This window comes from Centropristis striata, chromosome 13, assembly GCF_030273125.1.
Source record: "Centropristis striata isolate RG_2023a ecotype Rhode Island chromosome 13, C.striata_1.0, whole genome shotgun sequence".
NCBI lineage: Eukaryota > Metazoa > Chordata > Actinopteri > Perciformes > Serranidae > Centropristis > Centropristis striata.
Genome location: NC_081529.1, coordinates 22006304 through 22022351, shown reverse-complemented (window position 1 = coordinate 22022351; position 16048 = coordinate 22006304). Strand labels below are relative to the sequence as shown.

The 16048-nt window shown below is 42.5% G+C and overlaps 1 protein-coding gene across 2 annotated transcripts in view; it reads right to left on the bottom strand.

Annotated features, from left to right (window-relative positions):
- The window catches only part of doc2a (double C2-like domains, alpha), a 65423-nt gene that overhangs the window by 31705 nt on the left and 17670 nt on the right, over positions 1-16048 (bottom strand). Inside the window, exons 2-3 of one of the 2 annotated variants that reach the window (XM_059348045.1) lie at positions 13434-13763; positions 8816-8895 (exon numbers count right to left, since the gene is read on the bottom strand). In XM_059348045.1, the coding sequence (XP_059204028.1) occupies positions 8816-8895; positions 13434-13758 (405 nt within the window). In that variant the 5' untranslated portion in view covers positions 13759-13763. Of the gene's footprint in view, positions 1-8815; positions 8896-10699; positions 11083-13433; positions 13764-16048 lie in introns of those variants that run through there. The other variant, XM_059348046.1, reaches the window with a different exon arrangement.

Here is a 16048-nt window from a genome sequence, read left to right as displayed (position 1 = left end):
CTCAAACCAGACTCTTCTCCTCTGTAGTGCCTCGTGGTGGAAGGAACTTCCAAACTCCATTCATTCTGCTGAGTCCCTCTGAATCTTCAATAAGAGAGTGAAGACCCAACTCTTTACTGAAAACCTTCACACTTAATCCACACAGACAATGGGAGTAAATGTGCGCGCATAACTTCTATCCATGGTCTGTGCATTTATTTACCATTCAAACTGTCTTTTAGAACGCCTAGCCAATCGTTTTTTGCCCTAACCTTAGAGAAATTGCAGAGAAACTGCAGCCTTTTAACTAAACGTAGCTGCTTTGTTTTCAGCGTGAATGATCTGATAACAACCTGCTCAACCTGCCAGCAGGTGGCGAAGGCACCTAGTTCTTCCTCTCCTCTATTTTATATTTCCTGTTACTCTCAGAGACATTTCTTGGAATTTTGACATTAAACATTAATTGATGAGTATAACCAGCAGAATAATCACATTTTTTTTTTAAAGTCCTGCATTCAAAATATACTCCAAGTACAAAACAACTATTATTATTATATTATTGTATTATAATTATTAATATGTTCCTCACCTTAATGCTGTAGCTGCTAAAGATGGAGCTTTGCCAGGCATTTAATTAATTATGATAAACGCTTGTCTGTTAGTCGGTTATTTTATTAATAATCATCACCTGTAAAGTGGTTAATTGTTGAGGTAACAGATGATTGTATGACAGAGGTTCAGGAGGATCAAACACTTGATCTTAATCCTGTGACCTCGTCAGACTCGGGACTCCGATCATTGTGACAAATTACTCCCAAATTTATTTCAACAGCTTTGACATTTGCAGAGGTGGCGGCGGAGAGACGGACTTATTTATTCTGCAGAAGCGGTTTTAATGAGGCTGAGGGAGCAGAAACAGACATGTCTCATAATAACTGTAAAGTGTCTGGCCAAGGACTTCACTTCAGCCTAAAGTCAAGATTTTACTTCGCTCTCTGAACCCGAACGAGCAGTTTCAGAGCGTTTTTGACTCTTTTTACATTTTATCACTGTGGTCTTTTATTTCACTGCAATATATGAAGTCTAACCTCTGTTTTAGCTCTTCAACTACAAATCATGTGATCTTTACATTCAGACAGACATGCTGAATGGATCCTGCACTGATTTAGATGTTTGGATGTTTTATACCACAGGCTTCCCAAAGTGTTACGTTTTATGTTTCACTGCAACATATATAATCTATATAAATCTGTAAGTCCTGCAGCTCTATGGAATCAGCACAATCAGAACAACTCAAACATGTCTTTGTGCACAATAACACCGTTAGAATGACAGAAATCTAAAAAAGTTTAAGTTCTCTGATAAAATTTTTTTTTTAAATGTAATAAAACAAAAATTATATATAAACACTTTTCCGAGTGCCCACTAGTGTCCTTGATGTTGTGAAAACCAGTTTTCTCCACATATTGAAATATCATCATATTTCCTCTCTGCTCTGTGTCAACAGCCTCTCCTCTCCTCTCCTCTCCTCTCCTCTCCTCTCTCGTTTCCGTTTCCGGTGAGCGTGAGTGAGCTTGAGTGGTTGGTGGTGGTGGATGTGTGAGTGGCGCGGAGCTTTGAATTGTTTGCTGTCCCTGTTATCAGATTTTCACCTGTATGTGCATGATCAGGTAAGCTTTTTTGATACTTTTTACTGAGTGACCAACTAATCGGTGGATTGTCTGGTGGTTTTGGGAGGAATGGTGTCTGCCGAGACGCCGCCGGGGGAGTCCCGCCGGATAGCAGCGTTAGTGTGGAGGAGGTTCTGTTGGCTGCCGGTGAGCAGGTGGGACACGACAACCTCTGCTTTGCATCACGGATGAACAAAGCTGTGGTGGTGTTTGTTAAAGACGAGCCTCTTGTTCATCTGCGGTGCTAAGTGGAGTGTTTGTCAGGGAGTTGTTTGTGCAGGTGTCCCCGCTGTCCGCTCCCTCCGCGCGGATCACCGTATCCGGTGTCCCGCCGTTCATTCTCAACGAGCTGCTGTAGAATGAGCTGCGGAGGTTTGGGAAGTTCGCCAGCGGCTTCAGAACGGTGAGTTTGGGGTGTAAGGACCCCAAACTGAAACATGTCCAGTCTCTGAGGCGGCAGGTTTTCATGTTTCTGGACTCGCCCACACAAACACTGGAGGTTTCCTTCAGAGTTAAACATGGTGATGGTTCTTACATGGTGTACGCGAGCTTGGGACAGTTGAAGTGTTTTGAATGTGGTGATGTGGCTCATAAGCGCTACACCTGTCCGCACAAACAGCAGGCGGCAGCTCACGCCGCGGTCCGGCCCAGCGGACCCGAAGCCAGTAGCGCAGCCGGCGCTACTGGTGCGCTGTCCAAAAACAATGTAGACAGGGAGGAAGAGAGGCAGCCTGAGAGCCAACCTGAGAGGCAGCAGGCTGATGTGGCTGCAGGAAATCTGAGCAGCCCTCAATGTGCAGCTGAAGCTCAGGTTGAACAGGTTGAAGAAATAACATCCAAAAGTGTTGCAGACACACAAAACAGTGAGGTCACTGGAGATGGACAGGGTGCGTTCAGCAGCCAGGTGTCAGGGGAAGCAGACCACATGGAGTATGACTCTGAGTCAGACACAATCTCAGTAGGTGAAATATCCACTAGGACCACAGACCTTTACTCACTGGAAGAAATAAATCAGTTTCTGGATGAGACTTTTAAAAAATCGGTAAAAGTCAGTGATTACTTCAGTGACACTGACAAATTCATAAGATCTGTAGATGTCCTAAAAAGATTGGTTGGTTTTGACCTTTTGGATGAGAAGAAGCGCCTTCGCTTCAAAACACACTTAACAGCGTTGAGGAAAGCAACAAAAGGCAAAACTGTCAGAAGAAGGATCAGAAAGTAAAACTTGATCATGTATTACATGCTAGGTTTCTCTATCCACTGTTCTCTGATAGTTTCTTCCTGTCTGCTTCTTCTTTCAAACTTCTTCATGCAGAGTCTCAAAATAGGGCCTCTAAACATAAATGGGGGGAGAGACAGACAAAAGAGGGCTCTGATATCTCAAGTTTCCACTTTAAAAAATACTGATGTGCAGCTGGCGGTCCCTGTACAAGCTGCCCGTTGAAAAACAGACAGCAGACCTCCAGTGGAGGATTGTGCACGGTGCGATAGCTACGAACAGATTCAGAGTGCACCTTGATCCTGCGCTGGGGGAGGGATGTGTGTTTTGTTTACAGGCTGAGACTTTGGTACGTTTATTTGTTCAGTGTCCCCGTCTAGACATTTTGTTTGAACTGTTGAAAACCTGGTTTCGGGGTCTTGGGGAGGTTTTTTCTTTTCATTTGTTCATTTTTGGCCTAAAATATTGTGTAAAGAAAAAGTCTGTCCATACACTGCTAAACTTCATATCTGGTTCTGCAAAGTTGGCCATCTGGCTGACCCGCAGAAACCAAATGCAAACAGTTGGCAGTGTAGAGCTGGTGTCGGTTCTGAGAGGACTCCTGAAGGCCCGACTGCGGGTAGAACCTGTCCTCTCCTCTCTGCTCTGTGTAAACAGCCTCTACTGTCCTCTCCTCTCTGCTCTGTGTAAACAGCATCTCCTGTCCTTCTTTCTACGATAAACTGGATTTTTGGAGATTGAAAAAAAAAAAAGAAAACATACAGTTGGGGTTCAGAGGGTTAACTTTCAAAAGTGGATTTTGATGCACTAAAGATACTCAAACAGGCCCTGGGAGTTGTAGTTAACTTCTGTCCCCATGTTTTTATGCACTTGACTTTTTAGAAAGAAACTTTTAATGTTTTTTCTTTTCACCGGGTGGTGTTTTTAAACCTCTAACCCAGCGAGCTGCAGCCTTTCATCAGTCCTCTCCTCTGAGACCAGGCCGGCTGCCTCTCTCCCCCAGCAGGAGACGTGTCCTCGTTCAGAGCAAACTGTCGCAGCGCAGCCCCATTAAAGTGACAGAAATAACAAGTGAGGACTGTAAAGAGACAACAGGCTGCAGCAGCATACAATCAGTCTGAAGCAGAGGGACGATTCACCTGTCTGACACCTGTCACCTCCATCGGACAGCTGCTCCGCTCGTCTCGTCTCACACCCACTATCACACCATTTACACCTGAATTTGATTAATATTTGACACTAAAGCTCAAATACTTTTCACTCAGTTACAGAACATTTTAAGCTTTTCTAGCTGACAGTACACATGATAAATTAATGCATGAAAACAGTTTAAAAAGAGTTATTCTCTTATGTTCCTCCTTAATTTAAACCATAGGTTCTCAAAGTGCGGCCCGCGGGCCAATGGCAGCCCGGAGAAACATTTCTCGCAGCCCGCAATGAATTACACATGTTAGTTTTTAATCCAACAGTGCATTGCTTTGAAAGGATTAATCTCCATTTCGTGATCTTTGGCGGCATCTATAGGGATAAGCAGTAATTACAGGTGTGGTTTAGACTGCACTTGGTGCAAGTTGGTGCTCCACGGTGCAATGTTTTTTTTCACCACTGGGATGCTGATGGTGTCTCTCACTTCACTCTAGTGGTGGGAACAGCAGTTCTTTTCAGTGTACTGAATCTCTAGAATCCGTTCTTTAAAAAGATAATACAAAAGATTCGTACCACCAATCATTTAGTACTTAACCGGAGCTCTGACTGTGTATCAGTACTTACTGAACTGAAACACGGCCAAGTAAGTAGGACAAAGCAACAGTTTTTAAACTCAGAGTTGCAATAACAATTATAAAACACACAGAAATACAAGACTATTAATTCGAGCAAAACTAGCTTACTGTGTCAAACCTTGCTAGCATGAATTATTAAATTTAATTTCTACTAAAACCTATTTAAACGCAAAAAATTAATTAAATATGCAAGATTACTGTGAAAACTAACCTCATGCCTCTTCAGGGGCTTAAACATAAAACACTGAACTCCTTGACATTATCTTTACAGTTTAATCTCAGTTGATTTGATCTTTTCGTCCTTTCAAAATAAAAGCGTCTGCTATCAATACAGGTGACTCTCACAGGGCTCCAGTTCACTGTACCAGTACTTCAGTGAACTGAATGGTGGAGGCAGTACATTCTTTAACGTCTCACTGAGTGACACAGAGAGCGAATCAGGAATCTCGTTCAACTGTACTAGTAACCTTCAGTACATGAACTGAAACACTGAGATGCGACAGGTAATGGCAGTTCCTTTGAGAGGGCGAGAGGGAGCTCCGGGGCAGAAGGTGGCAGTCATGCACCTATTGCTGGTTGCCAACCGCAGGTAAGACTCAAAATAAGAAAAATAAAAAATAAAAAAGAAGAAGAAGTCTGGAGTAAGGGGCAGACTTACGGTCAGGAGAGAGAGACACACGAGATGGGACGGGAGCTGAGAAAAGAACGAAACTTTTCAGGAAGGGATTCAGAACCTTTTGTTTTGCCAAATAATTCGTTCTTTTAGAACGAATCGTTCAAGGATGAGACATCACTACTTCACTCTGCCTCAGGAAAGAGACTGTGACCGCAGCTGTGAAGATGGAGTCGGAGAGGGATCTGGAGTTGGGCCCCTCTGGAAAAAAACATTGTCTTGGTTTCAAGATAAGTGGACAAACCTTTTACTTTGTCGTAATGCCGATATGACACCAATCATAAAACCTACTGTAGCCGGGTGGTAAATTAATGATGTAATAGTGTAATTTTCCACTTAAGGGTTAATGTATTCATATGTACCATAATGTGTTTTTGTTTTCTTTTGGTGTTTCTTTTAATTGTCATATTTCAAATGTAAATGTTAACCAAATGTAAGGGGTTAAATAAGTGGTCACAAGGTGGCAGCATTGAGCTGCTTTGGGGTTCAGTTGGGCGCATTTTGTTTTAGCCGCCAGGTGCATTGTGGGTTATTGTTGTTTTTTCTGCTGAATGTGAGTCACAAGTACCTTGAAATGTCTCGCCGAACCGAGGAGACTGTTGTTCTGTTCAATTGGTAGGTAAAATACGCACACATTGTAAGCGACGCCGTAACAGAATGTGACAATATAAGTCTCATTTAGAGATATTGGTGATTTATTTCAGAGGGTAGCATGCCAGCCGTCGACCGGGGCTAACGACTAGCTTCAGGAAGCTTCAGCTCCCGTGTTCCACGCTGCATGGCGTGTAAGTGACCGTGGTAATATTTTGAATGCACATTTTCGAGTCAATGTAACCGTGTCATGATTTTAATGACGTGTGTATTTTGTTGTTTCTGTAGACTTTCATAGCCCACTGCCGTATTTTGTCCCCAATGTTGTTTTGTTTATTTTTCTTTTTGGTTTCGGTTCTCTCCAAGTCTCAGCTGAGAACGAGTGAGTTTGAGTTTGGAAATTCAGTCAAACGAGCCTTTTGCAACTGATGTGAAATAAATAAGGAGGCTACAAGTACCCCAGTAATTGTGTCCTGTGTGCTTCTAATTCCCGGGCTACACTACGACAAATTCACCAGCAAGGAGCGCACCAGTGAGCTTGAACAACTTAAAAGAGGTTACACTGCACAGCTGTTAGTTTTCTCAAATCTGGTCTATGCAACCTGGTCATTAAAATTATTACAAACGGGACCTCAGTCCAATGTTGGGTTCGTAAATTGGCCCTCATCTATCTAAACTTTGAGAACCTCTGATTTAAATGGAGAAAAAAGTCCAGAATATGTGGAAAATTTCTGAAATTGTGAAAGTTATAAATTGTCACGACCCACCGGCCGTGATCTGGCAGCTGCATGAATAAACCGCTGGTGGGCGTGGTCACTGCAACTCCGGCCAACACACCTGCAACTCATCTCACAACTCCTGCACTCCGGTTCCTCATCCCACAATCAACTCTCCTATAAAGACCCAGTTCTGCCTGCCAGCACAGCCAAGACCGAGAGCTCTCGAGCCCGGACCCCATTCCCACACTCAGTCACATCAGAATCTCCAGCAACTAGGGGCGTCCCGGTGGCTCACACTGGTAGAGCACTTACCATTAAGGCTGAGTCCTTGCTGCGGCGGAGCCGGGTTCGAATCCGGCCTGAGCTCCCTTTGCCGCATGTCTTCCTCTCTATCACCCACTTTCAATCTTACACTTTCAATAAAAGCAAAAAAATGCCAAAAAAAAAGAATCTCCAGCAACTCTCACCACGACCTGTTTTTGTGAACCTCTAATAAATTGTCCGAAATGAGTGGAATATTTTCATGTTTGAATGAAGTTTCTACGATGAAAAATGTGGCAGGAGATGTGAATCAAAAACCGAGTTCCTGCCCGAACACCTGCTGGCCATCAGCAGTCAGTTTAAACAAAGAAATGACTACAGATGATAAAACTTTCTGGGCAGTTTTCCCTTTATGTGCCTCCAAAGAGAACAAAAGATTGAGACTTTAGCTTTAACTCGTTACAATCTTTCCTTGACAACAGGCGGCGGCAAGTTAATCCACCTGCTCCAACCTGAAGCGGCTCCTCTCCCTCTCTGAGATCATTAACAATTAAGTAGCTCCTCAAATAAAGAAATCAGTGGAAGGGGTGAAGCTCGGCGGCAGCGGGAGTGAGATTATCTGCTAATGAAGCAATTTAAAGCTGCGCTCTGTAATGTGCTTTCTCTGTGTGATTCATAAAGTGAGACAGAACCAATGGCAGATTACAGTCCTGCAGCTTTAAAACACTCTGATCATTATCACCGTGTGTCACCTCCAACTGATTTAAATATAGTAACAGAGAGTTTCCTCCCTGCAGGATCAATAAACACACAGTCACTGGATCAAATATTCAAACATGATGCTGCAACACAAACTCAGCCAGACTGCATCATAGAGTTCATTATTCAGCTTCAAGCTTTGAGTTCTCCACTTCGAGTAACAAAATATTCCTTCAGTCCTCAGGTGTCAGAATCTCTTTATTCTACATGTGTCATTTAAAATGAAGTGTTTGCACTAACCAGATCCTGTTAAAAACATTAAATTCTGCTCCTCAGAGACACTGTGAAGACATGATTGAATCTGCTGAGACCAACGGTCACGTGACCAATATTCACTGAAAATCTGTTTACACAGAGCAGAGAGGAGAGGACTGGACAGGCTGGAATACAATAGTTCAATATGTACAATATGTGGAGAAAACTGGTTTTACAACATTTAGGACACATGTGGACACTTGGAAAAGTGTTTATGTATAAAATTCAGTTTTATTCACATTTTTAAAAAAAAATATCAGAGAATTATAACTTTTTTCTGATTTATGTTATTCTAACTGTGTCTTGTGTCTTTGTTGTCACATTGTTTTGCATAATTTGGTGACTCTTTATCAACGTTTTGTGTTTGTTTTGGTTGTGTTTTTCATCTCTTTGTAGTTTTGCATCTTGCTGTGCATCTTGTTTGCATCTCTTTATCATCGGTGGTGGTTTGAAATCTCTTTGTGGTGTTTTTTTAGTCTCTTTGGTGACTTTCTGTGATTGTTTTGCAGTTTTTGTGGTTGGTGTTTTCATCTCTTTTTAAAAAACTTTTGTATCTCATTGCAGTTGTTTTGCATCTTGCTGTGCATCTCGTTTGCGTCCATTTGTAGTTTTTGTGTCTCTTTGTGGTCGCTTTAGCTCATTGTGGTCATTTTGCCTCTTTTTGAGATGGTGTTGTGTCTTCAGTGGTCTTCTCTTTGTAGTTGTTTTAAGTGTCTTTAAAGTCACCTGGTCGTCTGTCCAGTAATAAATAGTGATTCAACACTGATGTTTCAGACCACTGACTGTGATTCACAGAGCTGGGAAATGATCCTAAACCACTTTATCTGAACTGCTCTCGTGTCTGCAGACGAGTGGCGGCGATGGTGAGAGCAGCACGTTAGTGGCGGCGGCGTGCAGAGCATCCTTACCTTGGCCCGCAGCACGGTGCAGTGCAGCTCGCTGGAGCTCTGCTCGTATCTCAGCTCAAACTCCAGCGTTCCCAGAGCAGCTGAGGAAATAACACAGAGACAATAACTGTAACTCATAAAAAATAACATGATTTACAAGCATCGCATCAGCAGCATCGGGGGGAGAAACGACACTGTGGAAAAGCAGTGAGGATAAACTGAGAGCATGCCAGAGAACACAGAGACATCTCAGCATTCCTTCACAAGATGGAAATCCAATTTAGTGGAGCAGCAGCCGTCACAGGACCCTGAACACGCTACGGCACATGTCAACACACTGAATCCTCTCAGAGATGCTTTCGTCAGGCTTCTTACACACATACAGACATCCCTCAGGTTCACACAGCACATACAGCACACACACACCGCACACCACACACACCAAACACACGTTACATAAAATCATACATTCAGAATGTGATTCACAGGGATTAGAACAAACATTTATTTTAGGCATCCGCTCTCATAAATACCAACAAAACACTGCTTACACAACATATTGTGTTCTTATGATAAGCTGCTGTGTGTTGGAGGCTTTCCAGCTTCCTGCAGAGCTTCTGCTCGTCTCAAACAGCAACAACTGAAGTGACTGTTACATTACTGGAACAACAATCAGGTGACCCTAAAGACACGGAGACCAGCTGCAGAGAGACGACCGATGAGGGACGCAAAACCGACAAAAAGAGATTTTAAACATCCAACTGCAACAAAGAGATGCAAATGAGATACACAGCACAATACAAAACAAGTATTTAGAGATGCAAAATCAAACAGGTGACTGGCTCGCCAAAAAACAGGCCAGCAAAGCTAAATTACAGGACACATTTTAATCTTCATTGGGCATCAATATAAGATAATTTTTAACCAGAACAGCAGCAGATTACCTGAAATATTCTGATTCACTAACGTTAGACATGATATAAGATGAATACATCTCCACGCCGCCAGAACCACAAAGAAGAGACATAAAGTGATCAAAAATATACAAGAAGCAACCACAAAGTGACGCAAATCAACCACAAAATGACAAACGACAAAGAGAAACAAACCTACAAAAAAGGGGACACAAAATTACCAAAAACTGACAAGAAAAAAACCACAAGGAGACAAATAGACACAAAACTACAAAAAAAATTAGATGCAAAATTACCCCATAAAGACAAATAATTAGACGTATCATGTGTTGCTGTTGTTGTCTTAAATGTGACTGACTGCAAGTTTCTGACTTATTGTCGAGTTTATTATTTCCTCTTTAAAAAGTTAGGCGAGCCCAGGATGCTCAGTCACAACACTATTACACTATTCTCGCCTCCTGAAGAAAACTGAGACTATAATTTACAAACAATTTAAAACTTTGCATACAGGAAAGCGTACACTATACTATACAGACAAATTATTATTCAAAGCCTTGCAAATGGACGCTGTTTGCATCTAGAAGCCTTATATTCAATGCATCGGCTGCTTCTTATGTAAATGTAACTTCGCCTCTGTGTGTCAACCCTGTCAAATAAATGAATAAAATAAAAAATAAGCAGCTCTTCCTGCATAAAAATTTGTTCCCTCTGGACGGCATTAAGCCAGCGACCAGAGCAGGTGAGTCTAAAACAATCAGCTCTCCTGCAGACATAAATCCAGTTCAAACACTAAAGCTTGTACTTGGCCGTCACTGGCAGGAAAACTCTTTCTGTAAAATGATTCTGATCCAACATGCAGAGAGAAGAGATAAACCTCTTCACTGTCTCCTCTCTGCTGACTCCACTGCAGTCCTCAACACAAAAAGGAAAATTAAAAAAGCAGTCAGTGCAGTTTTCAAATCTGAATTCTTGTGGTTTTGATTCCACCCACCTACGCTGACTTCCAGCAGCCCGGGGCCGAGACGAGCGGCTGCTGTAAAAACAGTGTGCACAAACAAACGCATTGCTTCAGCCTCCTGCAGACGCCACTGAGAATGTTCTGCAGGGATCCGTCTGCACAAAAGACTCCAGCTCTAATGGAAAAATGATTTTATGGTTCAGAGAGTTTCAGTTACAGGACTGATAATCTAAAATGCATAATTGTTAAAATAAACAGAGCATCAACCAGTGACTGCAGAGCTATAGGTACGCTGGAGGACAAACTTCCATTGTGTTTGTGTGCATTCATTCTGTATTAAATGCATTTGTTTTGTATTATCTGCAGCACAGTTTTTCATTCACGGCACGTTTCAGCTTGTTTTGGATATTGTGGATGTGTTTTTTCTTTGGCATCGTTTCTCAAGCTGCAGCACATTTTTTTCCCAATGGAAATGTTTTGGGTTTAGTACAGTGTTTGTCTGCCACCGTGACAAAAAGATGCCAAACAAGAGAAAAATATAACACAAAAATATAGAATGACCATGAAGAGATGCAAAATGACGCAAAAAACAACGAGAGTGACAACAGTGACACAAAACCACCACAAGAGACATAAAATGACCACACAGTGTAGCCAAAACACACAAAGAGACATAGAATGAAACCAAACACCTACAAGGGGACACAAGAAGAGTTAAAAGTCAATTAAAAAGAGACCAAAAGACACAAAATGACCAGAAAGAGACACGAAAAGCCCAAAAAGAGACATGAAACAACCACAAAGAGACACAAAAAGACACACACACACACACACACACACAAAAATTAGACGTGTCATGTCATTGTTTGTGTCTCTCCCGTCGTGCCGTCCTGCTCTTATGTTGGAGACGTTTTACATGTATCAGACACGTCTTTTTATGTTTGATCAAAGAGTTTTAGTTAAAGGAGACAGCCTGTCAAACTGTGCCGCTCTGATGAATCTCATTACTAAAAAATAAAACAAATCCTCAATCAGTGACTGCAAGACAGATCGGATAATGAACACAGGCTCATGAGAAAAATAAAACCTTCTAATTATTATAATGACTATCATATTTACTTAAGAGAGAATCTGAGCCTGAAAGCATGTCAGCAGCTCAGAGTAGCATTCAGCCGGAGTCATTTATCTCCATTTATTCTTATTCTGCCAGTGAAGCGCTGATAGAGAGCATGAAGCAGTGATCTCCTCCCTGCTCCCCTGCACCTCTCAGAAAGCTCATCATTCATTCATTCAGCAGGGTGATGCTGTAAACCTGAAAGCCAATTCCAACGTCTCTAAAGCATAGATCATGTTTTATCTGCAGTCAGAGCTTTTATCTGCAGCCTGCTGCCTCATCAACACTCTCTTAATGTCTGGATTCTCACTAAATCACACGTGTTTCCAGAGGTCTGTGTGTGCTACATTATTAATGTTCGGTGAGCATAAATACATGAATTATTCATGAGCTGTGTGTCCGGACTGAACTCTGGGGTAAACTGGTGGTCGTTTGTGTTTCTAGCTTGTCAGATAAATTGGACTCTGGTGTGTTTGTTTATTGATCGCACTGCAGCTTCCCTACATTCCCTCAGTCCTACAGTGAAAAGTTGAGCCATAAATTAAGTTGAGCCAGGGATTCTTAGTGTTAGCTGGCTTGCCAAAGTCTGAAGCCTGGATCAGAACCAATGGGTTCCACGACGGTGGTTACTGTAACTGCACGACTGTGTTTAGTGGCATTAATGGTACGGCTTAACCACTTTGCATTTATTAATTTATTCCCTCAGTCCTACAGTCAAAGGCTGGGCCTTGAATCAAGTTGGAGAGGGGCCAGAGTTTCTTAGTGTTAGTTGGCTCGCCAAAGTCCAAATCATAGATGACGTGTACCACAATGGTGGTTACTGTAACTGCACAACTACAAGTTTGCATCAATAGCGTATTCCCTCAGTCCTACAGTGAAAAGCTTGGCCATATATCAAACTGGACAGAGTCAGTTTCTTTGTGTTAGGTGGCTCGCCAAAGTCAGAAGCCCCAATCAGAGGGTTAGGGAACAAGACAGTGGTTACTCCAACTGTACGACTTTGTTTTAAGGCATTAATGTAATATTACGGCTCAACAAGTTTGCATTTATAACGTATTCCCTCAGCTGAGAAACTGTATCTTTCACAGTGAAGCTATTTCCCTTTTAAAGTCACTGGCATCCGCTAGCTCTGCCTGAGAAAATTCTGTAAACTAGCTGTCGTTTGTTAAAAATGTTTTTATGACTTTGCAAGTGATAGGTGTCGACTCCAGCTAAATATCTAAATATCTATATAAGTGGAGAGAGCGTGGACAATCATTTGTTTGACGACCAGCTAAGCAGACTGCAACATGGTGGATCAGCTTTAGCATTGGTTGCAGAAATTGTTGCCTCTGTGAGCAGTGGACTTTCTTTGCACTCTTGTATCCCAGCCTACTGCGAAATCTGCTAACCTTCCTGTCTGCAGTCATTAAGCCACAAGTTTCTGAGCCTGCAGCCTCTCTGTCCTGATGCAGCATACATTCACATTTTCTTTAGCAAATTTTGCTAAAAATCTGCATTATATTTGCATGGAAACCTGATTATAGTCAAGAGAGCAGCCTGTCAGTAAATATACCTGAGTTGTGGTGTGAAACATCATGCTGAGTCATGCAAAAAGGTGTGTAGAGATGCACAGTAACACACACACAGACACATGCCAACAGGGAGGCTCACTGCAGTCGTCACTGTCGGAGCTGTTGATCTCCACCGACGTGTCCACACTGCTGGTCAGTGACAAAGAGCCGCCGCCACCAGTCCGGCCGTGGGCCAGCAGAGGAGACAGCAGGTTAGCCCCGCCCATCCCGGAGGCCACGGAGCCAGGGCTGAGAGCCAGGGGGGAGGAGGCAGGGTTCGGGGAGACGGGGCCGGGGGAGGTGGGGGACAGGCGGGGGAAGTAGGCGGAGATCTGTCGGATGGGTCTGATGGGGCCGGGGCAAACGTCAATGGCCATGTGTTCCTGGATGGAGATGCTGAGCTTCTTTCCTCTCCGCACCGTCATAGAGTCTGAGGAGACAAAGACAGACAGGGTTACTCACTAACGTCCCCATGAGGTCCATTTAGTGGCTTTCCATCCTATCACATTGGCTTCATCAAAAAGAGAAGTCTGGTTTAGATTAAGCAGTTAAACTTTCAGTTAAACTTTAGTTAAGTACTTTGTAGGATATAAAGTTGATTGTGGTTGAGCTTTCCAGTCATGCCCGATTTATGCAGCTCACAGACTGTTTACGGACCCCAGGATGCACAAATATTCACATACAACAGGACAATATAACACATTTTACTGCAAGGGAAACACTGCCTGTATCAGTATGAAGCAGGCATGTCTGTAAAGAGACTCATGGGGACACATGGAAACCTAATCTTTCACAACCAGATATCATAACATAGTTGGTACCGATGTATTCCTTAGATCTTCATGTTTCATATGATATGAGTCTCAGCTTTCCAGTCAAACCCGATTTATACAAATCACAGACTGTTTCGGGTGTGTGAATGAACTTCCAATGGTGGCAGATGGCACCAGTGTGCCCTGGTAGCCTCGGCCAACAGTATGAATGTGTGTGTGAACGGGTGAATGAGCGTAGTGTGTAGTGTAAAGTGTAGTCCATTTACCATTTATCATAATATGTCTGTAAAGAGGAGGCTTGTGGGGACACACAGAACCCGATTTATTTGGATATCTGGAGGTCAACAGTCAAGGGAGCTCTTTGAAAATGGACATTTGGGCTCACTGAATCCACAAGAGTCATAGCTTTCCAGTCAGACCCGATTATGCAGCTCACAGACTGTTTAGGGACCCCAGGATCAGTGTTGCCACAGATACCTTGAAAAAGTAATCCGATTACTGATTACTGATTACTCCTTTAAAAAGTAACTTAGTTACTTTACTGATTACTTGATTTTAAAAGTAACTAAGTTAGATTACAAGTTACTTTATTAGTTACATTCAGCAGCTGCCGACAACAACCCCTCGCCGCCTCAACATAAAAATGACAACCAAACTTAAAAACAATTTCCTGAAAAAAATACATGTTTTTATAAAAAATAAAATAAAGACAGTCTTTCTTGACTTCACTTAAAAACAATTACTCTTTTTTAAATAAAAAATAAAATAAAGACAGTCTTTCTTGACTTTACTTAAAAATAAATACTCTCTTTATTTTTTAAAATAAAAAATAAAATAAAGACAGTCTTTCTTGACTTTACTTAAAAATAAATACTCTCTCTTTTTTTTTTAAATAAACTAGAATGGCCAAGACAGTCTCACAGACCGTTTGGGTTTGGGTTTTTGGGTAGAGACATTGGAGAGATAGCAGCTGGCAGCTAGCAGGCCTAGAGCCGGCTGTTCGTCTCTGCGCCGGGTTGGAAGATGGCAGTAGCTAGTGGCTAGTGGCCGCGGTGAGCAGACAGGATCAGACGAAGAGGTAAATAAAAAAATAAAAAATAGTGCAATCATCAGCACGCTTGTTAACCAAAGACGTTAAATGAAAACAGGCTGAAATCAATGATCAGTTTAAAGTTAATGCCGTTAAGGTACCGAAACATGGTATCGTTTGATTTTTCATGAATCGGTACTTGGTAGTACCGACGGAATTCGGTCGGTACCTATAAAAGTACCGAATTCGGTACCCATCCCTAACACCAGACTATATCACAAATGAGATATAGTCTGGAGACCACCTATTCATTTTTCGTCCACAGACGTTTATTGGGCGCTACGAATGTCTATCATAAGCGTCTGTGCGTATCTCTTATCAATCATATCAGTTATACCAGATGACGTATTTAGATTGACAGAAATTCGAGGAAGCTTTGAGCAAGTTAAGATGTTTATATAGCCAGACTAGCCCATCTCTACTTTGGGACTAAAATGCTCCATTCTGCTTTTGCAACGTTTTTCTGCAGCATGTTCTGGCTCTGGCTGCTCTGTAGTTTCTGCTCACAGTCTACTGGGTGTGTTGGTGTGTGTGTGTGAGAGAGAGAGAGAGAGAGAGTGTTGGAGGGAGGGGGGTTGCTTGCTGCTTTGCTTCTCCTGTTCTCGCTTTCTGTAAGATTATTTATTTTTACGCCTTATCCTCCCTCATGTCATTCAGCCACACACATCCACCACACACATCCACTGATTTTATGGGCAATAGACAAGCTGCTGCGGGTCTCTTGGCGGCTCCACTGTCACCCGGCTCGTAGCGAGATCACCAGCGTTACAGCAGTGAGCGGTAGCGGGGCTAGTTGGTAGATTAGGCTTTTGCCAAATCCTGTCGAAAGCAAGGCTAAAACATCCCTTTTCG